This window comes from Heloderma suspectum, chromosome 1, assembly GCF_057233095.1.
Source record: "Heloderma suspectum isolate Gila_16-S chromosome 1, 16-S_ref, whole genome shotgun sequence".
Classification (NCBI taxonomy): Eukaryota; Metazoa; Chordata; class Lepidosauria; order Squamata; family Helodermatidae; genus Heloderma; species Heloderma suspectum.
The window spans coordinates 18,400,075-18,427,730 of record NC_139458.1 but is presented as its reverse complement, the minus strand read 5'-3'; the positions used below and the strand labels follow the sequence as shown (position 1 = coordinate 18,427,730).

General features: G+C 46.1%; 1 protein-coding gene across 1 annotated transcript in view; it reads right to left on the bottom strand.

Annotated features, from left to right (window-relative positions):
• CEP170B (centrosomal protein 170B) overlaps positions 1 to 27,656 on the bottom strand; it is a 116,525-nt gene that overhangs the window by 74,413 nt on the left and 14,456 nt on the right. Inside the window, exons 3-5 of the mRNA XM_084837478.1 lie at positions 19,012 to 19,101; positions 8,156 to 8,234; positions 1,600 to 1,658 (exon numbers count right to left, since the gene is read on the bottom strand). Coding sequence (XP_084693604.1) covers positions 1,600 to 1,658; positions 8,156 to 8,234; positions 19,012 to 19,101 — 228 coding nt within the window. The remainder of the gene's footprint in view (positions 1 to 1,599; positions 1,659 to 8,155; positions 8,235 to 19,011; positions 19,102 to 27,656) is intronic.

The window sequence follows — 27,656 nt, the reverse complement described above, 5'->3', positions numbered from 1 at the left end:
AAAGAAAATAAAAGTTGCAAAACACAAGTTCCTTTACCCTAGCTGTACTTAGACTTCTCCAGGCTGCTTCTTCCTGCTCTCTCTTCCTGCTCTTGTCTCTCTGACTCTGCTCTTGCTGGCTCTCTTTTTATACCCTCCTCCCTCAAAACTGAAAGTACTGTTTCAATCCTGAAGAAATGAAACTTAACTGGGGAAATGAAACTACTCCTCTCAAAAAAAAACCTCCAGGTCCCTAGGCCTGACCTTTTTCTTTTCCTTGCCTCTGTAGACCTCAAACCTTCACAGGACCCTACCATGTGGGATTGCAGGACAGGCTTTTAAGACCTGGAACTACACCTACTCTAAAGAAAAAACTAAAAGAAGACATAGCTGCTAGACACACATTTAAAGGAATGCCTGTTTTCCTTCTGAGACCCTGGAGAGAGCTGCTGCTGCTATTGACAATGATGAACCAGGTGGACTGATGGGTCTTGCTCAATACAAACCAGCTTCCTATGTTCAGGAGATAAGAAAAGGTGCATTTGCTGAGATCATGTCAGAACACAGGAAGCTTCCTGGCAGATAATTTGTCCGTCTGGCCAGAATTCCCTACTCCGACCAGCAGTAACTCTCCAGGGTCTAAGGCAGAGAAAGGTCTTTCCCAGAACCTGCTACATGATTCATTTTAACTGGAGAAGCAGGAACTGAACCTGGGACCTTTGCTATGCAAAGCATGCGCTCTGCTACTCAGCTATGACCCCTCACTTCTACTACAATTAGAGGTAGAGGTCTGAGACTGTTGATGTGGCACTGGTGCAACGCACATAGAGCACAATCCTATGCATGTGTAGGCAGAAAAAAGGCCTACGACTCCCAGCATGCCCTAGCCTGCCATGCTGGCTGGGGCATGCTGGGAGGTGTGGGCCTTTTTTCTGTCTAAACATTCCTAGGATTGCACCTTTAAGGTCCAGTCATAGCTCACCAACTGTAGATCAGTGTCTTAAACTAGGGGTGGGGAACCTCTTTCAGCCCAAGGGCAGAATATTATTTCCGAGAAGCTCTCGGGGGGCCACATTCCAGTGATGGCCAAGGCCAGAGGCAAAGGTGGGTGCGGGAATACAAAAAATACCAGCAGATTTTAGCTTAAATATCTTAGTGCCAGTAACTAAGCCTTAGGAGAGGCATTTCAGTCTTTTAGAATGGGGGGAAAAGGCACAAAAGCTGGGAAACTACCAAACGATCGGTTGGTGGGGGAGAACAGAAAGGGGCGTGGCCATCTGGGGAAGGGAAAGGGGCGTGGCCATCTGGGGAATGCCAGCGGGCTGGATTTGGCCCCGGTTCAGAGGTTCCCCACCCATCTTAAATGACTCTCCCTTATTGTATTTTACGTTTTTGCACCACTACTACTAGCGTCTGTTTGGTTATTATTTTTATATTTTATGTTTAAACGTTTATATTGTGTTTTATCATCAGCATATTATTGTCTTGTATTTTATGCTTTTAATTGTTGTGTTGTGTCCATAGAGCTTCAGCTATTGGGCCATATAAAAATGTAATAAATAAAATATAAATAAATAAAATTCACACTTTTGCCACACAGAAAGGAATTCAACTGCTTACCTTGAGTGCTTCTTCTGGGACCTTGTGCTGGATATGTTCTAACACAAACATGTTGGCATGTGGAGGAAATATTAAGGAAATGAACACGTTTAGGTGAACTCATCAACTGTTACATTAATGGAAACCACTGTAAAAGCACCTCACCGAAAAGTCCTTGTAACACAAACAACAGTAATCTCAGACAATTTTGAAACAGTGATAGATTGTGGAACAGTGGCTAGAATGGCAAAATGAAAATAGCAGGCAAGGGACAGACTCCCCATCTATGACAGAGTGGTTCTCAAAGGGTTTGGGATGTGATGGATATGGTTAAAACTGACTAACGACACAATCCTATGCATGTTTAGACAGAAGAAGGTCCTACAACTCCCAGCATTCCTGGCTGGGGAATGCTGGGAGATGTAGGAGTTTTTTCTGGCCAAACAGGCATAGGATTACACCTTAAGACTGTCAGAGTTAGAGAAGAAAGATCCACAGACTATTTCTTTGCTCAAAAATGAAGTTTGTTTACCATGTTTGGGGATAATTTTAGCCATTTTGTTTTTAGTGAAAACGATGTATTACTGAAAACTATATAATCAAACTGTAAAACTGGATATTTTTGTTTCATACGGTATTATTTAAAGCGTAAAGTTTCCAATGTGTTTTGTTTTACAAGTAGGGAAATATAAATTACTATAATAATAATGCTAATGCTAATAGCAGCACCAATAATAAAGGAGGAAGTCACTGCATCTTTTAAAAGCCTGACACAAAACACCAGCTAGGATTAGCCTGTGGCTAAAACTACAATCGTTTGTATAGGGAAATGTCAGGACACTCAGATGTTCAACTGGACAAGAGTGGGTGATTCAGAATCACACAAGAAGGAGAAAGTTAATGCTATGACATCATTCATCCCTCCACCATCACCCGCCTCTCGCTCCCCCCTCCTCTTCCACCCTGCTGCAGTTAGATTAAGCCATACTTCAATTGGTCAGAATCACTGCACCAATCTAGGACATGCCCTTGTAACAGAGTGGAGTGCATTGTGCTCATTTCAAATGACTGTTCTCATGAAGAGCTGCTCACGCTACTTTGGGGTCTTTTTTTAAATGGTAACAGATGGCAGTGGCTAAGGCTAAAACTTGAATCTGTCTGCCTCAGAAGTGGTTGTGTACATAACAGTACATGCTCCAGTGTGCCACTGCCATCCCAGAGTAACTGGCAAGAGGACAGGAGGACCCAACGCACTTACCAGCCACCAAGGAAGTCAAAGGGACGGCCCAGGCTGCTCCAGTGCTGGACCGCTACTGAAGCGCTGTAGTTGCGATTCCCAAACTTGTGATAACACACTCACATGCCCGTGACCCAGTTTTCTGGATTAAAATTGGATGCACTTTTCACTCTGATGCTCAAAGGAGACTCCTACTTTATTAGTCTGCCAACAGAGCAATGGGCAGGTTGGCCACGGTGAGAGCTCCCGGTCAATATGCTCTCCTGGCATCTCGTCTTCTCCTTTGCCTGGCCAATCCAGGCGCAGGGATGGGATCATGTTTTTTGAGGAACCGAGATGCTTCTGAGATTCCTCAACACTTGTGAGCTGTAGCATGGGCTACATCAGGTATTCCTTTACTCCTTCCCTTGAGATATTGCTCTTTTATATGTGGGGTGTAGAACCTCCGGCCTGGGGGCCAAATCTGGCCCACCTTGCGGCAAATCTGGCCCTCCAGCGTTCCCCAGATGGCTCTTCCCCATTCCCTTGGCCCCACCCCCTTTCCACCAGCCACCAGTGATTTGGAGGTTTCCTGGCTTTTGTGCAGTTTTTTCCCCATTTGAAAAGGCTGAAATCCCTCTCCTAAGGTGTACTTACCGGCAGCAAGACTTTTAAGCTAAAATACAATGGTATTTTTCTCCCCACACCTTTTGCCTTTGGCCCCACCCACTGCTGGAATACAGCCCCCGAGAGCTTCTGCAGCATGGAATGCAGCCCGTGAGCTGAAAGAGGTTGAACACTTCTGCGATATATGCTGGCAGAGGGGAAGGGTGGCTGTCCCATGGGCCTTGACTGCTCTTAGGGGCAGAGGGAGTGTTAAATACTTCCCAAACACAGTGGCTTAACTTTTCAAGGCACACTAGCATGCTCTGGCACACAGGCCAGGAATTGGAACTCATGCTGCTGTAGTTTGCCTGGTCACAAACCGATGTCGTTCTTGGCCTGTGGAAGCCGTCGCACAGGCATAATATGACTGTCTCTGTGCTGCACAGGTCACACCACGCTTCCCTGCTCCTTGGGGGCAGCTGGCAAGGGCACTGCCCCATCCCTTGGCTGTCAGACACACAGACTCTGCCAGGTTCAAAACCACCCCTTCCAGGAATGCATGGACAGATGGTTCCTGTCCAACTTGGTTCAAAGCCCTCTTGGTTCAAGAGGAGCTAAACCCAGCAAGGTACATACAGGCAAGGTTCTGGCAAGCCAGGTTGGGTCAAGGCCAGTTAAAGCGAGGTGAGGCCAGCCCAGTGTAAAGGTGCTGAATAACCAGGCAAGTTAGACCAGGCAGAGTCTTCCAGAACCTTGGCTAGTTCCCAGTTAGCTGAGATTCAAGCCAGGAAAACTGTTGACTCAGCAACAGTCAAAGGCTTTCTGAAGCCTTATAAAGGCCAGCAGCTCAAGACCTGCAGTTAACTCCACCCCCTCAGAGAAGTAGTTTGTTCCTTAAAGGGCTATTGCTTGATTTGTAGCCGCTGACTCCTACGGGGTGGAGGTGGCGAAAGCTGTAATGGTGGAGTGTCTTCTTCACAAGAGGAGTCAGGAAGAGGCATATCCTCTGGTCTGAGAGGCCCTGGCCTAGTGGGGACTGGATTAATGGAGGGAATCTCCTCTGCCTCTGAGTCCTCTTCGGAGCCAGGGGACAGGTTAAGGCTGGGGAACACGACAGTTCCTACATGGCCAGATCTATTCTATCTCCATGTGTGAGACAGGCACCACCTTCAGCTGAAGGGGGGAAGGTGGATGCTTGAGAGAGCATGGCAGCATATAGGAAAAGGCTTGCCCAAGCGATGAAGAAGCTGCCCCATTGGTCAAAAGCAAGAAGGCCTCCCAATGAGGGTTCACAGTTGAGGAATGATGGCGAACCCAACCAATAAAAGCTCAGAACTCCATCATGAACTCAGGAACTTGGAAGCTCCATATGGTCAATCGATGGAAGGCCTGTGTTTGAAAAAAGAGGCAGGCAGACAGGCACAGAAATACAGTTGCACTGTGTGAAATGCATCTACCACACCCACCAGACAGCCTTTGCATTCCCAACAACAAACACACAACACAAAGTAATTTCCCACAGAACAGCCTTCCCTAACCTGGTGCAGTCCAACACATCTAGAGGGCAAGTCCCAGCATTGATGGAGGGCAGCAGACTAGAGAAGACCATAATAGCAAGAACCTAGTGCAGTAACTGCAGCGAATCATTTTGAACGGGTAAGATTCACATAGGTCAGATTTACGGCTGCACAGAAGAGATGGCTTCTGTTTTGCCAACAAGGCAGGAGTGGGGCTGAGAGAGGGTCAGGGGGAGATAATTTGGGAGAGTCTGAAAATGCAGGGAAGGATTGTAAATGTTACATTAACAGACCAAGGACAGGACACATTTTGGCACAGTTGGAGAAACCCGCTAGTTTTGTCGCGGTGGCCAGATGCATGCCCTTCTGCATGAGAACACTGCTGACTTGAGCAATGTGAAAGATGGCATGAGCTATAAAGAGCTGAAGAAGAAGGGAACAGGCAGGATGCTTTTAAAAATGCCAGTAGGACAGTAGAGAGGGAAGGAGTAAATTGCACCAGGCTGCAGGAATGAGACCTATAATTCTGTTTGCAGTTACTTCCTTTCAGCAAAAGATTCCCCATAGACCTGCTCCCCGCCCCTCTCTTTCACACACACACTCAGCACAACGACCTGAACAGACACAAGGATTTCAGAGAGATTTGTGCCTGCTGCCAAGATCTACTGAAATGCCAGCCCTACTGTAATTCCTTTAAAACAAAAACAAACCCGAAAAATATGGCTTACCAATAAGGGACAACTGATGGTAATGCCTGGGCTTGCACTCTAAACACACAACGTTGAAATGTAGAGAGAAAACAAAAGCAAGAGATGAAAAGGGGGGGAAAGCAAGAGATAGGTACGTTATCATTGCATCATTCAGGAAGTTAGTTAAAATCGCTGCCTTACTAACTAGGAAGAGGATTTTACCACTGACCTGATTTCTGCGCCAAGAGAAGGTCAATGAGAATGAGGGAGGGCGAAGAGAGGATGGGGGCATGTCACACTGTTCTCTGACACAAGGGCTCGTCGTACAGATCGTGGAACAAACCAAGTTTAACATCCCCAAATCTGTTCTTGGACATAACCTGCATGAGATCATTCCCCCATTGTCAGACCTGCCTCCAGCCCAAACACATGGCAAACAAATGAAAACAAGAAGAGAGGGGAGCACAAATAACAAAGTGCCAACATTTAACCAGCAGAGGCAGAGGACTCAGAATGCTGGTGTGCCAGTGATGCAACCCGCTTAGGGCACAATCCTGTGCATGGTTAGGCAGAAAAATGGCCTAAGGCTCCCACTAAACCAGTGGAGGCTGGTGGCTCCAATGTCCACGGGGCAGCGAATCCGCTCTGGGTTTCAGTCCACACCCTGGATAGCTCCTTTAGAGTTCTGGCTGGTTCTGAACCCTGGAGCGGATTCACCGCCCTGCTGACATTGGAGCCACCAGCTCCACTGCATTTAACAAAAAAACAGAAAAAAGGCCTGCACAAAATCGCTGACAATACGTGGCCTTCAAATGGCCATCAGGTTGTGCAAGTTGCCTTCCACCAGGCATCAGCATAACTTGTTTTCCTTATTTTACAGGTTCCAGCTGCGAAATCAATCTGCCCACATGCTATGTTCCTAGCCCAACTTGCACGGCATCTTTCACGAGTTGATTACAGCATTATCTGCATTCGTGACACAAAGTAATCTGGTCTCCAAGCAGCTCTCGGGCACAAGAGCATCTGCGTGATTTCCGGCAGACACCGCATTCCAGAGTTGACTCTGGAGGCAAGCAAGCCAAGTCCTGGACCTTATGAACTCAGCAAAATGCTGGATGACCACAAGAAAGCTGCCTTATGACCAGGTCAGACGATCTGTCCATGTAGCCCAGTACTGTCCGCTGGACTGGCCAACACCTGCCGCTTTGTCATTTTAACACTGCACACGTCAGGGATGGAACCTGAGACCTTCTGCATGCAGCATTGTTGCTCTATTACTGAGCTACGCCCCATGCAGCTATTGACCATTGGAAGCAGATTGCTGGCCTACGTGGATCTAGATCATTTACAGTGGTAGAACATACTGCTATGTAGATACAGAATCAGAAAGATGGAGGGGGATTCGAGGCCTTCTTTGTCCAACTCCCTGCTCCATGCGGGAAATCCAGAGGTTGAGCATCCCTAGCAGATATCAGTCCAGCCTCTGCTTGAAGACCTCCAGGAAGGGAGGACCCATCAGCACAAGGTTACTGGCTCTACTCTTGAATGGCTCTGATCATTAAGATGTTTCTGCTAATGTTCAACCACAACCTGCCCTACTGTGATTAGAACACAGAGCCTGCCGAGTCCCACCCATTAGATCTCGTCCTGTCCCCTGGGGCAGAAGAGAACTGTCCCACCTGAAACAGGTCCTGGTTCTTTTCTAGCCAATGCAGGGATGTAAACAAGGAAGCGGTCAATTCAGCAGGCAAATGGTCAAGCACAGGCAAGCAGTCAGATACATGGGATCAGGCTAATGCAGGAGTGGTCACAAGAGCAGGCAGAGGTCACAACATAGTTAGCAGTCACAAGCAGGGTCAAGAAGGAGTCCAAGGGTCAGTATCACGGAGCATCAGTCACAGAGCAAGGTGTAAGGCACTAGAGCTGTTTGGAATGGTGCTGTTTCCAACACTGGCTAGGTAGACACTGAAGGATGTTAACAACAGAGCCTGCCGAGTCCCACCCATGGCTTAGCTGCAGCACATTAGCACTCTCTGGTCAGAGCCCTGCTCATGAGGAGCCCCTTTCCTCCCAAGTAGGCCCGTGCCGCAGCTTTGCAATTCAACAAGGTTCCCTAAATTGGGCCGGCCTCCTCCGGTACCGTCACTCCCTGGGACTTGGGGGCTGCTTAGCCCCCTCCTCTGAGGCAGAGTCCCCCTCTTTCTGAGTGGCTGGGAGCTCAGCAAGCTCCTCCACAGACTCAGGCCCCTGTTGCGGTGAGGGCCCTGGCAGGAACTCGGCATCATCCTCTGCTGGGGCCTTCATCTCTTTCTCAGAGGAGGAGGAGTCCAATGAGGAAACAACAAGAACAGGCCTTTGCCCTCTGCTCTATAAATGACTAGTACAGAATAACGTCGAACAATTATTTCCCCTGAACTAGAAACTATGGCACTGTTATGAGGCAATGAAGAACCTTCCCCAACCTGATGCCCTCCAGATTTGATTTGATTTTTAACTACAGCTTGAAGACCCCATGCAATTCTGCCTGTAGGGCAGGCCCCAAAGGATATCATAGCCGAAGCGGATCACGTCGTTCAGTTTTAGCGTGATGTATTTCTGGTCGGGGATCCGCACGTCGTTCACAAACGTCTACAGAAAAGAAGGACAACATGTCATTAAGAACATGGCAGGGGAAAAATACCATTAAAAAAAAAAAAAAGAACACAGCGGGAAGGAGAGACAGAGATGGAAACAGCAGGAGTGAGTCTATGCAAGAAACCTCGTTTAGGGGTTTAATAATAAACTCACCCACCTAGACTTCCGCACACCTGCCTAGCATCCACTGCCTCCTCCCTTGCTATGCATCCTCCAACCCCCACCCCTGTACGCTTGGATAGCCAGCCCCTTCCTCTCTCCCTGCTGCTGAAAAGGGCTTCAGGCAACGTCAGAGCTGTTCCACCCAGTCCTTAAAGCTGTGGCACCGAAAGCCACAGCACTCTTTCCAGCTTCGGCACCACTGCGTGTGCATCCACCAACTACCTGCCACAAAAAAATAGCGCAAGCCACAAGAAAACTAAAGCAGTGCATCAACCTGCCTTAAAAGTTTTTCACCAAGACCAGAAAGATCCACATGCCGTTCTTTCTGGCCTGAAGAATGTCCATTATAGAACATAGGAACTGCTGTTGTTGCAATTGTTTGATTGACTGACTGACTATTGATTGACTGTATTTATATCCCACCCTTCCTCACAAGAAGCCCAGGGCAGCTATCACCCTTCATAAACGCAATAGCGTACAGAAACACCATGAAAATCATACTTCTAAAATCACAAATATCTAATGCAATGCAATAAAATCATCAGACAGATAAACAAAGGAAGGATTTGCCTATAACCCAAGAGCTTGCACAAATACCTTTGCGACTGGCACCTAAACAGCAACAGTGTGGGAGGGCATTCCAAAGATGGGGCTCTGCCACTGAGAAGGCCCTGCAATGTGTAGTGTGTGTCCCATCCCCGCCTCTGGGCCACAGTCATCAAGGGCATAAAGAGCCTCCCTGGCCAATCTTAATTCCTGGGCTGGTCAGGACATAGCATTTATGTAGCACTTTCACGTGTCAAAAACTATTTCAGATACATCGTGTCAGTAATCCTCATGACAACCCTGCAAGGTAGGCCAGGAGTATTATCTCCATATTGCAGATGGGGAGCTGGGGATCAGAGAAGAGTGACAACTCTGCTTATTTATTTTTTTACATTTCTATACTGCCCAATAGTCGTAGATCTCTGGGTGGTTCACAACAGTTAAAACCACAAAATACATCATAAAATACAATACAAAATATAAACGTTTAAAACTACAGTATAAAGTACAACCCAGAATAAAGCCTAGCGCCAAAGCAGAGATTTAAAATACAATAACAGATTTAAAGGAACAGAGCTAAAAGGCTAAAATGCCTGGGAAAGTGAAAAGGTCTTCACCTAGCGCTGGAAAGAGCACAACTAACAAGTTTGCAGCTTAAAAGAAATGTGAACTTCCTGGTTCACAGGCCAGTCTCTTAGCCACTACGTTACACAAGCACGGAAAGTCCTGTGACTCACCCAGGCAGGGCCACCCCCCTCTCCCTGAGTGAGTCGACCTTCTCACCAGCATGGTCACCAGCTGCTATTGCTCCTCACCCTCTCTCTCATCACTGCTCCCGCTTGCTTGCTTGACAGGCGAAGAGCCAGGGAGCAAGGAGGCCGTGGCATCTCCTGCTCCACATTCTCACCACCACTGTAACCTGGGCCAGAGCGAGAGGCAGGTGAGCAAGCAGGCTGCAACGCAGAAGAGGAGGGACTAGACCAGGGGTCTCCAATCAGTGAGCCGCTGCTGGAGTGCCAGCCCTTGGCAGGTTCCCGGCCATGCCTACCCTTGACGCTGGCCCTACACCAGGGACCACTGGGAAGAGAGCGTATCTCTCGCCACCTATGGAGGCTCAGATGCCCAAGGAGAAAAAAACTGGGGAGAATATTTTTTTTACGCAGGATCGTGCTTCACTAATAGAGTTTGAGGTTTCCAGGTGTTCCTTGTTTTCATAGAATCATAGAATAGTAGGGTTGGAAGAGGCCTACAAGGCCATCGAGTCCAACCCCCTGCTCAGTGCAGGAATCCAAGTCAGAGCATCCGTGACAGATGGCTGTCCAGCCTCATTTTGACTGTCTCCAGTGTGGGAGAGCCCACCACCTCCCTCGGCAATTGGTTCCATTCTCGTATCGCTCTAACAGTCAGGAAGTTTTTCCTGATGTTCAGCCGGAATCTGGCTTCCTGTCACTTGAGCCCATTATTCCGTGCCCTGCACTCTGGGATGATCGAGAAGAGATCCTGGCCTTCCTCTCTGTGACAACCTTTCAAGGACTTGAAGAGCACTATCATATCTTCCCTCAGTCTTCTCTTCTCAAGGTTAAACATGCCCAGTTCTTTACGTTTCTCTTCACAGGGCTTTGTTTCCAGTCCCCTGATCATCTTTGTTGCCCTCCTCTGAACCCTCTCCAGTTTGTCCGCATTCTTCTTCAAGTGTGGTGCCCAGAACTGGACACAGTACTCCAGATGAGGCCTAACCAGTGCTGAGTAGAGGGGAACTAGTACTTCCCGGGATTTGGAAGCTATGCTTCTATTAATGCAGCCAAAAAGAGCATTTGCCTTTTTTGCAGCCACATCACATTGTTGGCTCATCTTCAGCTTTTGATCAACAACAATTCCAAGATCCTTCTCGCTTGTTGTGTGGTTGAGCCACGTATCCCCCATCTTGTAACTGTGCATTGAGGAATTGAGCACCTCTGTTTTACTACAGGGGTGTGGAACCTCATGCCCAGGAGCCAAATCTGGCCTGTCTGGGGTCCCAATATAGCCCTCTAAGGTTTGCCAGGTGGGCCCAGCTTCTTCCCCCAGCACTTTCTCCCCAACCACCAGTCATTTCGTTTCCTGGCTTTTGTGCAGTTTGTTTCCCCGTTCAAAAAAGCTGAAATGCCTCTCCTAAGGCCTCTGACACTGGAGGGCATTAGGAGCCATCAGGACTAGTATCCACTGAACATCTGTCTCCACATCAACCTGTCCATGCCAGTGGGGGCTGGTGGCTCTGATGTCAGTGGGGTGGTGAATTCGCTCTGGGCTTCAATCAGAACCAGTCAGAACTCTAAAGGAGCTATCCAAGGTGCAGAAGCACCTTGAATAGCTGCTGTGAAAGTAGGCCTGACTAGGCCTTGTAAGTCGTTTGGTTCAGGCGAGGTGCCTGATGGGACTGAGTGTGGTGTGTGTGTGAGTGGGTGTGGGAGCGCGCACGCGCGCACATGTGTGACTGATCATGAGAAGGTAATTGTAACTTGCTCATAAGCAAGAAATTCCTATCCACCAAAGTGACTCATCCCTAAAGATAAGAAGGATGCTGTGTTGATAACACTGTTGCTGAGTACTAATTGGTTTCTGAGCATATGTAGTGTATTATCTTTGTTTTCCAACTTTCAGCCTGAATAAATGCATCCCGATTCTTTTATTTGAGGGAGACACAGTTTCGTCTGTCTCTCCCACGGCCGTGATGTGCTTTAATAAATTTCTGACTGTTCAACCTAACCTGCCTTGGATATTTCCTTAACACTCCTTTAGAGTTCTGACTGAAACCCGGAGCACATTCACCGCCCCACTGACATCAGAGCCACCAGCCTCTAGTGGTCCATGCATCGATATTGGACGCAGTCCTCTGATGCCCCCAGTGTAAAATGTGAGGAAGTTAGAGACAGCCTTCCCAGTGATGGCACCCCATTTATGGAATTCCTTCCCCAGGGGAGGCTCACCTGGTACCTACTCTGCTAGGTTTTTTTGTCACTAAAGACCATTTGCTCAAAAATTCCCAGGCCTCCTTCCCCTGGCTCCAACCCCTTTTCTCAGACAGCCAATTGTTTGGTGTCTTCCTGGCTTTTGTGCAGCCTTTCCCCCCGTTCTAAAAGGTTGAAATGCCTCTCCTAAGGCCTGGTTCCTGAAGGTATTTTTGGCCCTGCCATTTTGGCCTTTGCCCCTGCCCACCACTCTGAAATTCAGACCCTTGGGCTGAAAGTGGTTTTAACACCCCCATTTTAGTGGTTAATCTTCCTTTGGCAAGCTCTTCCTCAGATAGCCCTCACTTCTTCTCTTCACAATCCCAGACAACCTAACAGGCACCCTTTATTTCTACCAGCACAATGCCACATGCAGGTTTGACCATGCTGCAAAATTTGCTGAGAGGCGTTGGTTTTGCAAGTTGGATCACACAATCCGTAGAGGAGGAGGAGAGTGGTCGCCATTTGGAAAATTCACCCACGGTATGCAACCTGGGGCCCTCCAGATATTTTGAAGTACAACTCCCATAAGCCCCAGACAACATGGCCAGTGGTCAGGAATCGTGAGAGTTGTGGCCCAGAACATCTGGAGGTCCCCAGATTGCTTACCCCTGAGTTATGGAGAAGAAATGCCACAACTATGGAACTCAGGAGTCCTGCCTTCTTGAAACATAGGAAGCGGCCTTATACTGAGTCAGACCTTTGGTCCATCTAGCCCGCTTTCTTTTGTCAGCACTGACTGGCAGCGGCTCTTGAGGGTTTGAGGCAGGATTCTTTCCTTGCCCTACCTGGAGAAGCCGGGGATCGAACCTGGGACCTTTTGCATGCCAAGCATGTGCTCTAGCACACTGAGCTATGGACCCTCCCTTTCTAGTAGAGCAGGGGTGGGAAACATGCAGACCACAAATGGCCCCCACAGGCCCCCAATTCATCTCCCACCCCATTTTTTTTTAAAAAAAATATTAATTTTGAAACAAAATGGAGTTCAGAGCTGCTACAGAGTACCTGAAGGGTGCAAAAACTGGCTAATTTTAATCCTTTGGCTGCAGCTCCAGGTGCCATTTTGTTTTCATTTTTATTTTATGTTTTATTTCCCCCCTGTTTGGGGCACCTGCAGGGGTCCAGGGGGCAAAAATGGCCCCCGGGCCTCCCAAAGCTGGCCACCCCTGCAATAGAGATTCGACTGCTGCCCATGCTGTTGTCATTCGGGCGTCACTTAAAGACATACTTATTTCTACATGTTTTGGGGCTATCGACAAGTGTTTTATCTGGTTTCTGGTACTGTACTGATTTTTTTTGTATTTTATTGTGTATTTGTAATTTTAGAGTTATGATTTTAAAGGTATTCATGTGCTGTATTGTTTTTATATGAGTTGTTAGCCACCCTGAACTCCTTGTGAGGAAGACTGGGCTATAAAGAAATAAATATAAATTTGAAAATTAATATCAATAAATAAAGGTGTGTAACGCAGTCCACAAAATCTCAAAGTGGCTTCATCCTCCTCGACATTCCTGCTAGAAACACTCTGCGGTTTGATAAGCCAACTATGTCAGATAGTGACTGCTGTCTAGTAGACGTGTTTGTTCTGAATTAGAGCACAGTGTTCTCAGACTTCGGCCTAGTGAGCTTCCGTGAGTCAAGCAAGACCCAAGCAGTTAAAATTAAACCTTCCTGAGGCCCCCACAGAGATAACAAAGACAAAAGCAGCAAACGCACTGACACCAAGCCTGCAGGGCCAATTCAAGGATAACCATTAATGTATGGAAACCTCAATGTTTGGACACTCCAGGAAACCAAACAGTCCAGGAACAGGTCTCCACAGACCACCCGAGCTCTTTACAGAACAATTATGCATGTATTTGTACATTTGCATAATCTGTAATGCTTAGAGAATTCAGCTTTTCTTGGCATTTAGGTTACATTGGGGTAGAATCTGGAGGGAGCTGGGAGATCCTTAGAATGACTCAGTACAATATATCATTAAGTCCACAAACTATTTTGCTTGGACTCTCAAATGCAGCCGTATTTAGACAGCATTCTTCCTTAACAATTGATTTGTTAACCGCTGCATAAGCTGTAGTAGCTGAATGTGGGAGCAGTCCAAAAATGCCTACAGATTAATAATGGATTACCAGAGTATGGCAAATAGCAAAACTAACTAAACTGAGTGAAATGGTTAAGGAAATGGAAGACAAAAGCATAGAAATATTAGCTAGAACTCAGCATCCTTTCTTCTGACTTTTGGAAGCAAGAGGATAATATTACCATTAACACATAGTTTTTCAATAGCTGAAATAGCTTTTGTATACAAGCACATGCCTTTTATTGGGTTGATATTAAATTTTAATAATAATAATAATAATAATAATAGAAGAAGAAGAAGAAGAAGAAGAAGAATTTGGAGTCCAAACTGTCCACCTTTTCATTTATTTCAAGTATGTTGAAAGTTTATCCAATTAAAAGTTTGTTCAGCACCTTATTTTTCACAGAGTTTTGTTTTGTTTTTTAAAAAAGAATAACTGCTGGGGGAGGGATGACTTTCTGACTGTCACACAGGCCAGCCAATCAGTGTTGTGCATACCCTTTCAGATGCAAACAGAAAGAAAGGGTTTCCCATGAGCTCGATGCTTAAAATAAGGTTGAATGTCTCACCAAAACAAGGCAACAGCCATACCACAGAAGGTTCACCATTCAAATAGTATGTGTCTAGATCAGGGGTAGGCAACTTGTGGCCCTCCAGATGTTTTGGCCTACAACTCTTATCAACCCTCACCATTGGCCATGCTGGCTAGGGCTGGTGGGAGTTGTAGGCCAAAACATCTGGAGGGCACCAAGTTGTCCACCTCTGGTTTAGATGCATCCCTGCGGTTTCTAAAGTAATTAGCCCAAGGCCCTACTGGAGATCTGTAGCAAAGAACTAAGTCACAGCCCTGAACCTAAGCTGCAAGGCCACTTTCTCCTCCAAGAATCTATTCATTCAACAATGTGCATTGAAAAAGAGCTCCTTCTTCTTAATACTGACTCCAAAATGCAGACAGATTGCAAACAGATGCAAACATGTGCTGGCATGCAGAAAAATCCTAGCCGTATACAGCTGCACTTGGACGGGAAGCCCAGTATTGGTAAGTGCTGAGCATGATCCATCTTTCACAGATGGGGCTTGCACAGCAAACGGAGACAAGAAATTATCTGCAGCCATATGTTGCCAGGTTTTCACAGCAACAGTTCAGATGTGACCTTGTTCGAGCCAAACTATTTTAAGGATGGGCTGGTAGAGAGGCACCAAACTGAAAGCGAAGCAGAATGAGTTCTCTATGCCAAGACACCTTTTGACCCTTTTAACCGCTTTGCCATGGCCCATGGTTTATCCTTGGCTTGTTTCTGCTGCTGTCCACCCATAAGCAGAAGTGCCCAGCAAGAGCAGCCTGAAAATGAAATTGCTCTGAAGGCTGGCAAAATGGGCAGGAGAGAAACAAACCAGAAATAGGGAAAACAAGCTATGGTTTGTTTGCTCCTCTGCAAGAGAATTCATAGCCAAAGCAACAAACCATGGTTAACCTAAACCACAGCTTAGCATTAGGTGCAAATGCAGCCATTGAGGGGTCCAAGAAAATCAAGAGGGATTTCCCCATCTATTGCCCAGCGAAGATCATCCAACAGTGAAACGAAAGCCATTTCTATTCCCAAACCACGTCACTTTCTCTCTGTGTTATATCTATAATGGTTCTTTCACAAATAGGTTACAGAGTCAGACCATTGTTGCATTTGGTTGAGTATTGTCTACTCGGATAGCTGTACACAAGGCATGTGCTCTACCACTGAACTACCACCCACCTCAAAGGTGTCCCCTGATGCATAGACTTCTCTGGGGAACATGCCAATCATCACTTAATCTTGCAATCAGAACATGATAATCTTCCTCCCAATCCCTTTTCCTTCTGTGTCGTGTCTTTTAGATTGTAAGCCCGAGGGCAGGGACTGTCTTAATATTCATCTTTGTAAGCCACTCTGAGAGCCTTTTTTAGCTGAAGAGTGGGGTAAAAACACCCCAAATAAATAAATAAAATAAAATGATAAATATGCAAGAGAAAGAGCGTGTGGGAGAGAGAAATAGTCATTCTACTGACTATGAATAAGCTTACATGGTGTTCACAGGGGATGAAAACAAAGTCCTAAAGGTCAGTCTAGAAAGAGCAAGTTTCAATGTTTTTCTTTATTTATTTCCCAGGAAATACCCTGTCCTAGGGTGAAGGTGACAACTACATTTAAGCATCAGTCAGTGGCTTTGCACTCAACATAAAGTACACAAGCCCTCGGTCAGATTCACTCAGTTCATAGACCCCGGTGCGATCCTGAATTTGTAAAGCCTCGTTCTTTCTTCGCAAGAAAGAAACTCCTTTTTGGGGAGCAGTTTTGTGGGAGCTGCCTATTAACAGCAACAATATCTCCAAGCGGTCATTCTAACATGGGAATTTGCCATTAAACGCTTTGTAAAAGCTGTTTTCTCCTGCAAGATGCCCTCTTTTAATCAGAGCCCCCATGCTTATTAATTTAGTGACAAAACTTCAAGTGTTTCAGATGGAATTACTCCCTTATTCATTCCCCCCAAATTGTTCAGTGACATTATTTATTTCATCACCTACCTACCTGCCAGAACGCTCTATAGGCATGATATAGTAAAAGGCAATATAAATGCAAAATATTAAACAAATGAAACTGCCAAGAAAACCAAACACCTTAACATAAGCTGAGTCACAGTATGGATAGACAGCATTTAACTGGGACTATAGCAATGTCTAAAAATATAGTAATTAAAACCCCAGAGTCATAATCTGCTTCCTCTTCCTGCAGAGAGCAGGTGTGAAGGGTCTCTAGCACTTTATGGAATAAATCTCCTGGTCATGCCACAAAGAGGCCAGGCAATTCACTTCAAGCATCGACCTTTCCATGGGAAAGGTCTGTAGCTCAGTGGTAGAGCACCTGCTTTTCATGCAAAAAGTTCCAGTTTTAATCCCCAGGATCTCCAGGTGGGGCTGAGAAAGACTTGCTGAGCTAACTTGTCTTGGCCCCAGCCCTCGAACCTTCCAGTGTGCAGTAGAGGATTGTGATGAGGACAAGGCACAGGACACTTTCTCAGGGATAGAACAGTCCGTGCCTTATTCAGGGCCCTCCCACCCAGAGGACACAGTGCTGACATCGTCCCCTGGCTTAGAGGAGTTATTCCTGGAAGAATCTCCATTTCCCCAGCCTCTCAGAAATCTCAGGTTACAAAATCAGGTGAGGGCCTTTTAACAGTTCAGTCAGCACCTCCAAGATGGGTGCTGACCACACAACAGGCCTTGTCAGCCTACATAAGGCTCCAGTTGGGTTTAGCTCCCTGCTGAGACAACATCCTCCTACTGTTGTGTTGGAGACCATTCCAGTCAGCAGGAACACATGGAGCTATCCAAGGTGCTGCTTTCTTCTTGCCTTGTTCTGTCTGTTATTGGATGCTACCAGCTTCTCCTGGAAGCCTCAAGGAACCACAGAAAGGGATATAGCCATGGAAAGTGTGTATCAGAAGACACCTGTAAAACTGATTGTCACTTTTTAAGCAGACTAACTATAGGATGCTTCATCATGGCTAACACAAGCCATGGCTTGCAAACCAACTTCAAACTATGACTCCACATTCTGGTTCATGTGGCCAATCCTTAAACATGTTTTAGGACTACTCAGATGAATGGTTAAGGAAAACAAATGAGGCTTAAATGTTACATCTCCACAGAGCACCACAGCACACCCAGCAAAGCAGTCACAGGCATGGCATCGGACTTGGGTGGCAAGTGGGGAAGAGGCTTAGGTTGTAGTCTCGCCCTCCCGATCCACAATAAAGCAGCCTCCAAGTGAATACATAACAGCCCTTACCAGCATGGCTACCAATCTGAAGGTCTCCTTTCTTTGTTGGCCACACAAGGAGATAATCTAAATTTCTGGCCAGTCTAACCCAAGGGTGGGGAATGAGTGGCTCTCAAGCTGCTGTTGGGCTGCAACTCCCACCATCCCCCACCACGGGCTGTGCTGGCTAGGACTGATGGGAATTGCCACATGGTCTCCACCCTTAGTCTAACCAATCACAGCGATGAACCTGATGGAGGCGTAGACTAGGCTAGCCTTTCCATCTGGCCTGGGATTCCAGCCCAAGATGCTCCCAAAGTGAGCATCTTTCTTCATGTGGCAAACCCTACTGACCCTCCCAATCAGGGTCAAACTATGGCCCTGGTGGGGTGGGGAACTTCTTTCATTCCATTTCGAAGAGGCTCTTGGGGGCTGCATTCCAGTGGTGGGTGGGGCCAAATGGAAAAGAGGAGGAGCCAAAAATTCAAAAAATGCCAGCCTGTTTTAGATGAAATCTCTTCCTGCCAGTAACGAAACCTTAGCAGAAGCATTTCAAGCTTTCAGAATGGGGAAAAGCTGCACAACAGCTAAGAAAATGCCTAACGGTTGGTGGCTGGGAGGAATGGGCTAGGGCCAAGAGAAGGGGGCATGGCCCCCTGGGGAACCATGGGTGGCTGGACTGGGACCCCAGGAGGACTGCATTTGGCCCCTAGGCCTGAGGTCTCCAACCCCTGGACTACGCAATATGTTCAATACATAGCATGCGGCTAACCTACACTTGCTTTCTTTTTTACTCACAAGTAAATGTAGAGGACACCAATCTGGATTGGAACCTCCACACATAGGTAGGAGAGGTTTAAACCTCCCCCATCCAGCTGCTTGTTTTCTGAAATTTGGCCTCAGTGGCACCAATGGAGGTCTTTTTCTTTGCTTGTCCTGAGGGAGGGGGAATTTTGGAAAACAAGCTGCAGGGGGGAAGGTTTCCTAGTCTGGATTGGGGCCCCGTGCCCTTACTTGTGAGTAAAGAACAAAGAGAGGGTCAGCTGTATGCTATGCATTTAATGTACCCACAGGTGCTCCATCCTCCCCCTCCGGTGTACATCCCCAATCTACTCTCAGCAAAGTAAATGAAACAAGCACAAGAATGGTGCAATGCACGCACAATGCAACTTATTTGGCAGCCAAGTTCATGACTTACCCCATTTAAGCTCCCCAAGTCCTTCACCCAATGCTCATCTTTCTCTTTGTCATAGTTGATGACAGCATGCTGCTTATCCACACTGCGGGACTGGGAACAAAAGGAAAATTAAATTTGGAGCTTGCAAGACAAAAGATGACTTTAATAGCTGCAGGCATAGAAAAGGCATGATCCTGACACAGAGGAAAATGCACCTATTGAATAGGCACCATACCTGCTGTCCCACTGTAAGAACCTATTTGATTTAGCATAATTTATGAGCAGCACTCCCTGTCCAAAGGCACCCAAGGCATCGTACAACATCGCCTGTTGTGGTGCGTACTATTTATTTATTATTTATTTATTAAATTTATATCCCGCCTTTTTTCCTCCTTCAATGAACCCAAGGCGACTTACATGATGACCTTCCTCCTCTCCATTTTATCCTCATAATAACCTTGTGATGTAGGTTACACTGAGAGTCAGTGACTTGCCCAAAGCTTGATGGCCAAGTAGGGACTAGAACCCAGACTCCCTGAGTCCCAGTCCCAGTCTCACTCCAACCACTATACCACACTGGCTCTCACTGGTTGCGGTGCGTGCTAAATCTGTCTCTGAATTTGGCCTCTTATTGTAGCATGATAGCCTAGTTCTTAAAAAACAGCAGAGGAAATGCTAAACCTGTGCTTGGACTGTACCATTTCAGACTGCAGGTGGACACTCACATGACTGAATGCTATTCTTTTTTTAAAAAAAAATCTATCCACATCGCACGTCAGGGGAAAAGCTTGTCTAGAACCCCTTCTCCTTGAACTGAGTTTTCTACGTGCAAGATTCTTTATTCTATTTTTTACACAGGGGAACATTCAACCATGTGAGGCCCTGCCACAAACACACATAGTCTGAAGTGGTACAGTCCAGTATAAACATATTTACCAGCTTACCTGCTGTTTTTGAAGAACCAGATGAGGAATGTTGAACCACCCGCCAAATAGAATGCTAAGAAGGCAAAACCAATGGGTGCAAGAAAGATGTATCAATAAACTGGTTTCCAAATTTGAAATCACTCCTCCTCCTGTCTCTGACTACTTGCTAGAAACAGCAGCAGGAGAGGGCAGTTGTCCTGCTCTCCTGCTTGTGGGCTTCCCAGATACATGTGATTGGCCACAGTGGGAAATGAGATATTGGGCTAGATAGGCCTTTGGCCTGCTCCAAGGGGACTTCTCTTATGTTCTTAGCAAACTTTTCCTGCATTCATTGATTTTGCTTTCTCATCACTCTGCTGGGCAGTGCAGTCCTCCTGCTGGGGCAGAGGAGTAGAAACGCAGCCATGCCATCTCTGCAGCTTGAATTGCTTGTGCAGGTGATACCGTAGGAACAAGCATGCTTAGGGTGCCATCCTATGCATGTTTAGACAGAATAAAAGTCCTACAACTCCCATGGCTGGCTGAGGGATGCTGGGAATTGTAGGGCTTTTTTCTGTCCAGACATGCATCGGATTGTGCTTTTTGGAGAATTTGACTGACTACCTGTATTTGTTCATTTATTTAGAGGGCGCTGTAAAGCACAGATTGTGTAAATGTTTACCCTCTGCAGAAGCTGCAAGTTCTTGTGTTTGGATCTTAGACAAAGCCTTTCTTTTTTTCTTTTTGCATGCGCTGTGTGTAAAGCGTGGATTCCCACTAAAACACTTCAAAAGTAAAGCGGGCCTGTTTTTTTGGCCCTGGGTTAGTTCAGTGTAGTGCAGGAGTGCAGAACCTCACACCTGGGGGGCCATATCCTGCCCACCTGGGGGCTAAATCCAGCCCTCCAGGTTTCCCCAGATGGCCATGCCCTTTTCCCCCAACCACTGATAATTTGGTGGTTTCCTTCTGCGCAGTTTTTTTCTCCATTCTGAAACACTGAAATGCCTCTCCAAAGGCTTGCTTGCTCGCAGTAAGAGCTTTAAGCTAAAATAGGCTGGTGTTTGGGGGAATTTTGGCCTTGCCCCGTTTGACTTCGGCCCCACCCACAACTGGAATGTGGCCCCTGAGAGCGTCTCTGAAATTTACTCCAGCCCTCAGGCTGAGATTCGACACCCCTGTGCTACCCATCCTTTTAGCTGGAGATACCAGGCACTGAACCCGAGACCTTCTGCAAGCAAAGCATGAGCTCTACCACTGAGTCATGGCCCTTTCCTTGGAACGTAGCACTGGAACTTATCTACCAGCTTTTGGTTGGAGCAATGCTGCCTCCCTGTCTTGGGGAACTGGATCTCACAACCGTTCTGAAAATGTCCTCCATGCTGAAATTCTGAAAACATTTGTTTACTATTTTTTGGACAAATATCTAAGGGCGCAATCTTATCGAAGACAGAAGGCCTACAACTCCCAGTCTGAGTTGTCCAAGAAAAAGAAAATGAAGAAAAAGAAAAAGGCCTACAACTCTTAGCCTGCCCCAGCCAGCATACCTGGCTGGGGCAGGCTGGGAGTTATACGCCTTTTGTCTGTCTAAACTGATATAGGATTGTGCCTTAGGAGTATCAAAAGACACAGGTTTGTGGCATACTAAATGCACTTTCCAGGGATTTCTTCAATTAATTTATGAATGGTAGACGAGCTTCCCTGAAAGACAGCTTCCCACTATTACCAATGATCCCCTGTGGACGCAGCAAATATTGGATGCATTCTAGGTCATGCATCCAATATGACCTATATTTGTCCAAAAGGTGTGACCAAAGCCCTACATGAACTCTGGCTGGGTCTACACATGCAGCACAATCAGGTAGCAGAATGGACTGTACCACTGCAGACTACGGAGGTGGAGATCGCCACTTTTGAAAGGTCTTTTAAAAAAATAGATGCAAATAGAAGCTAGTACATTAGGGAGAAAGGTTCCAGCCTAGCCTTTTGCCAGCTCTGCTGGTATTCTAGTTGCAGGGAGCTTTTCATGTATAGGAGCACTCAAAAACATGCGATCTCCTCCTCCTCCTGCAATCCCAAGTGGTGTAATCCATTCTGCCATTTCATTCTGCTGCATGTGTAGGCCAAGCCTGATCCTAGAACATATCCCAGAATCCTCTGCAGCACACTGCAGTTCTGTGGCATGGGTTTCTTGGCAGACAAGAGTGGGGAACACGTGACCCCCTCCACGTGTTGAATGAATGTGTGGAAGGGGCCACTAGGCCACAGCCCTGCCCATCGTCATGGCCACGCTCCCCTGAATATCTGTTTGATTATCACTGCAAAGAGTTCTCCGTGCATACAGGTGCACACATGGAGTGCTCCTACACGTGAGGAGGGACCCTCACCCACTGGGGGCCCACCACGCATGTAGGAACTCCCCATGCAAAGAACTCTTTCTAACAAATGTAAAAACAGATGTTAATGGGGCAGGGGGTGGCAGTGCATGGGGCTAGCCTGCACAGCCCCCTCCACACATCCACTCAATGTCTGGAGGTGGTTGAGTGTACCCCCCTAAAGTTATGTGCAAATGGCTTCTTGAAGCTAGCAAGTCTGAACAACACTGTTTTAAATTATAGGGAAATGCATAGTTTTCCAGACTCGGCCCTAACTCAGGAAGTTCAGATGGCAGAAGTAGGTAGGAGTGCCTTTTAGGTTGGCACAGCCTATCTGGAGAGGTCTGACCTTGCTGCAATTATCCATGCATTAGTGATGTCCAGGCTGGACTACTGTAAGGCGCTCAATGTGGGGCTGCCTTTAAAGACGGATAAGAAACTTCAGCTGGTGCACAATGTGGCCATGCAGCTAACTAGTGGGAACTAGGCAATCAGTTCATGTGACACCGATATTGCGCCAGGTGCAAGCCCAATGTAAAGTGCTGGATTTGGCCTTAAATGGTTTGGATCCAAGTTTCTTAAAAGACCGCCTTCATCCATATCAGCCTACCTGTACTTTAAAATCAACAACAGAGGCTCTTCTGACATGCCCACTCTTGGCAGCAATCAGGTTGGTCACTTTTATTAATCTTTTTGTATTTATCATTGTATCTGATTTTATTGTGTAAGCCACCCTGACAGCATTTTACCCTTAAAGGCAGCTGAAATATATTCTAAATGCTTAAATATTTTGAAGCGAGAATTTGGTGTGGATGTACCATGCATGACAACCAAATGCACACTTGGCTTGCCAGCTAGACTACTCAATGAACTCTTTGTTGGCTTAATGCTATACTTGTGTGGCTACTTTATTTTGTCAAACATTGAATAGCTCCAATGGGTCAATTTAAATTTCAAAGAAATGACCCACTTCCTGCTTAGCTTTGGAGACCTTCTGTCACTTGCAACGTGCTGCACCAAACACAAGTTACCATTTACAGATATGAGCAAGGCAAAAAGAACAACCAGCCATACACAAAAACTAGACCAAACAAAAAGGTCAAGTAGACTATTCAGGGCAAAGAACTGCAGTGTGTTGTATGTGGGGCTGCCCTTGAAGACAGTCCAGAAACTTCAGGTAATACAAAATATGGCAGCTAGGATACTGACTGGAACTGGGTGTTATGATATGTTCTCTTTGCATATGTTTCTGCTCATGCCCCAAGATCATAACCCAAGGCTCTGCTCTGAATCTCCCACATACTGGGATTCAGTGGGTGGCTACTTGTGAGCAGGCCTTTTCTGTGGGGGGCCCCCCAAATTATGGAAGTCTCTCCCTAGATGTCTTTCTGCCATCCACTTTGTTGCCTTTTCTGCACTAGGCAAAAATACCTTTTTATTATACCAGGCCTTTTAAATAAATTTTTGTTATTGCTTTATTTTTAATGATATGTTTAATGCTGCGTTTTAAAATTGTCTTTTTCCATGTTTTAGGTGCTTGTACATTTATCTCTTATTTTAACATTATTCTGAATCATTGTTGCTGCTTTTAAAACTTAAAAAAAATCTTTTAGTGTGTTTGATCTTTGGGTTTATTGTATTTGTTTTTATTATGTATGTCAACCTGAGAGCTTCGGCGATAGGGCGACTCATAAATCGAAGGAATGAACAAATAAACAAACTACCATACACCCTGCGTGACTCAGCCACTACAGAGATGGGATGTTTGTCCCGATTTACCAGCTCTGACAAGGGCATGAATCATGTGAAGGGGCATCACACGATTACTGGGATTACGCCCTCTCATAACTTTGGTTTTAGTTAATCCTCATTATCCTTGGAGGTCTCTGAAACATGGCGGGTCCCAGGTACAGCTGTTTCAGGCGGCACTTTTGCAGGTCAATGAGTGCGGATATAATGAACTCCTGCCAGTTCCTGCCTGTCAGCTGTTGGCCTTCAAAGGAAAAATTCATCTACAAAGTCATTTTCCATCTGGGCTTCTCTGATCTCAGTAATCAAAGTGTTCAGAAAAGCATTAGGTGGGGAGTGTCATGGGATTTCTGCTCATGAAGAGTTTTGTTTCAAAAGTGACTTTAATATTTCATGCATAATTTTGATGTAGCACAACATTAGGTTCTGTCCAACATCACACAAGCCTGTTTGCACAACAGGCCTTCCTCTTCCTCTCCCCCCCCCCCGCCCAACCAGGTAACTTCCTGCACACCCTCCAGTTTTGCTCCAGAGGATTCCCCAACCCAGCAATGGAGGACTCTCCAGTCCATTGGCTGGACACAGCCGCTGGGTTTCCCCATCTGGCCCGCAAGCTACTTTTTCTGTTATCTCCTATCATTGATGAATTGCCTTTAAATACCCTGCAAAGAGTCAAGCAGTTGCGCAGATTTTGAGCAGTGCATTGTGCGGGCAGGAGACACGCTTACTTGTGAGGAGGCATGCAGAGACTTGGAATTTGGAATGCAGTTTGAAAGTCCTGCCGAATGATTCAGTCCTGCTTACTTGCGAGTAGACAGGCAACAGACTTGTCCTGCTTACTTCTGAGTAGGCTTAAAATGGTAAATATCACATATGGTCCCACTCACAAACGGAACGTGGCCCCCTGAAGCCTTTCCCATTTTGAAACTTGGACCCTTGGACTAAAAAAGGTCCCCCACCCCTCCAGAGCAGTTTTGTAGGCAACTGCGGAAGGGAAGGAGATTCCTTTCTGCCAGTGGTGTCTGGTCCGCCAACATATGGACACGCTTGTATACATCCCTATAAAAGCCGACAGTTGCCAGGAGCAGGGGAAGGGGACGTTGTTGCACAAGTAATCCAATCCTACGAAAAGAAAAGAGATTATTCAATTCAGGCTACAGCGCAGTCTTTGACAGAGAGGCTCACCTCACCTCTGCATTGTGGCCTCCTTGGCACCAGGTGAAGACCTTCATATTCGCCCTGGCTTTTTAGTATTTCCATTTTAAAAAATGTATTTGTGCTTTTTTTAAATCTTTGCACTGCTGGTTGCTGTTGTTCTTCCTTTGGTTTTATTCTGCGGCTGTTTTAATCTGTTTTCAATTTTACATGGTTTTATTATATTTACGTATTTTATAGTTTTAACTTTTTATCTTGCAAACTGCTCAGAGGGCTTTGGCTATTGGATGGTATAGAACTACAGTAAATAAACAAACTAAGGGCACAATCCTATGCATGTTTAAACAACAAGAAAGTCCTACAAGGGGACTTGCTGGATGTTTTTTGACTAAACATGCATAGGATTGTGCCTTAACTTGCTAGAATAAGCCCCATTGAACTCAGAAGGTCTTACTTCTGAGTAAACTAAGGAAAAAAGGAAAGGTTCCTCCTGTGCAAGCACCGGGTCGTTACTGACCCCTAGAGGGACGCCGCTTGCGCTGGCGTTTTCATGGCACACTGTAGCGGGGTGGTTTGCCATTGCCTTCCCCAGTCGTGACTACCTTTCCCCCAGCAAGCTGGGTACTCATTTTACCAACCTCGGAAGGATGGAGGGCTGAGTCGACCTGAGCCGGCTACCTGGGACCCAGCTTCCGCTGGGATCGAACTCACGTTGCGGGGAGAGTTTCGGTTGCAATACTGCCGCCTACCACTCTGTGCCACATGAGGCTCTAATGGCTAAAGACCTGGCCATGGAGGGACCACCTATCTTGGTATGAACCTGCTTAGTTATTAAGATCAGCAGGAGAGGCCTTTCTGAAGACATGCAGAGGCATGCAGAAAAGGGCTTTCTCCTGTGATGCTCCCAGACTCTAGAACGCACTCCCTGTGGAGCTGCGACTGATCACCGTTATCTGTGTATTCAGGAAAGGGGTCAAGATGCATCATTTCAACTTGGCTTTTTAAACCATTACCATGGTTCTTCATGATGCTTTCATTGTTTTTATCCGATTACTGCTTTGTTTTATTTTTTTAATTTTTGGTACACCACCGTGGCTGGTTTCAGAAAGGTGGGATAGAAATACCATAAATAAATGAACACACACACTTACGATTTTGCTGTAGGCGACAGAAACAAAATGGGGCTACTCCCTCACACGCACCCATAACGATCGAAGAGATCCGTTCCTTTTTATAGGAATGGATGGGTTCTGAATAGAAATTCGGCTTGAGGCAGGAGGGGAGACATGCTGTCTCAGACTAAAGGTCTCTCTAGTCTAGCATCCTGTTTCACACACAGTGGCTAACCAGTTGCCTCTGGGAAGGCCACAAGCAGAGCCTTTGCCTCTCCCACCGATATTCCATAGCAACTGGTATTCAGGGACATGCCACTGGCTCTGATGGGAGCACATAGATATCATGACCAGAGGCCACCGAGAGCCTTATCCTCCGCGGATTTATCCAATTCCCTTTAAAACCATCTTTAGCTCAAAGAATATTGAAGACTACTATAGAATTAACGCCAGACACTTTTTTATTGGGTCTAACAGATAAACACATAAAAGAGAAGGGGGGAACCCTCTTTCTCTACATGACAACGGCTGCAAGGTTATTGTATGCACAAAAGTGGAAAAATGAAACAATACCAACTGTGAGTGAGTGGATCATGAAAATGATGGAGCTGGCAGAGATGGCAAAACTTACTATTGTAATTGAAGAAGGATCAACAACTAAATTTATGTTAGATTGGAAACTTTCTATAGAATGTGTACAAGAAATAGAGAAAAACGATATTTATGTATATGGATTTTGAACTTTGAGATGGTTAGTCCTCCCTTTTGTTGTTGTTGTTAAAAATTAGGAGAGAAATGAGATAATGTCTGTGAACTCAACGTATGATATACAACTAAGATAAGAAGTAGAGAATAATAATAAGCATTTGTTGTGTAAGGGGAGCCAAAGGCAGATATCTTACAATCTGAAGAGATATTTTAGTGTATGTGTATTTTGTGTTTATGTTGTTGTTGTTGTTTTTTTATAAAAAATAAAATTATTGTAGAGGGGGAAGAAAAGAAAAAAAAAACCATCTAAGTTGCTGGCCGTTACCACATCTTGAGACATCAAACACGACAGTCTAACTATGCACTGCGTGAAGAAGTACTTCCTTTGGTCTGTCCTGGATCTCCCACCCTTTAGCTTCATGGGATGACCCCGGGTTCTAGTATTCTGAGAGAGGAAGGACTACTTCCCTCTATCTACTTTCTCCGCACCATGCATAATTCTAATTAGCTGCACATTCAGCCACCTGTGGCAAGTAAATATCACCTCCAGGCAACGGGGAAATGCCTCACTGTCATCTGGAACTGAGCCATAGCACCTGCTTTGTAGCTGTCTGCAGGGACCTCCGTAACAGTGGCATAGCACCTTATTTTAATTCCCGTGGTTT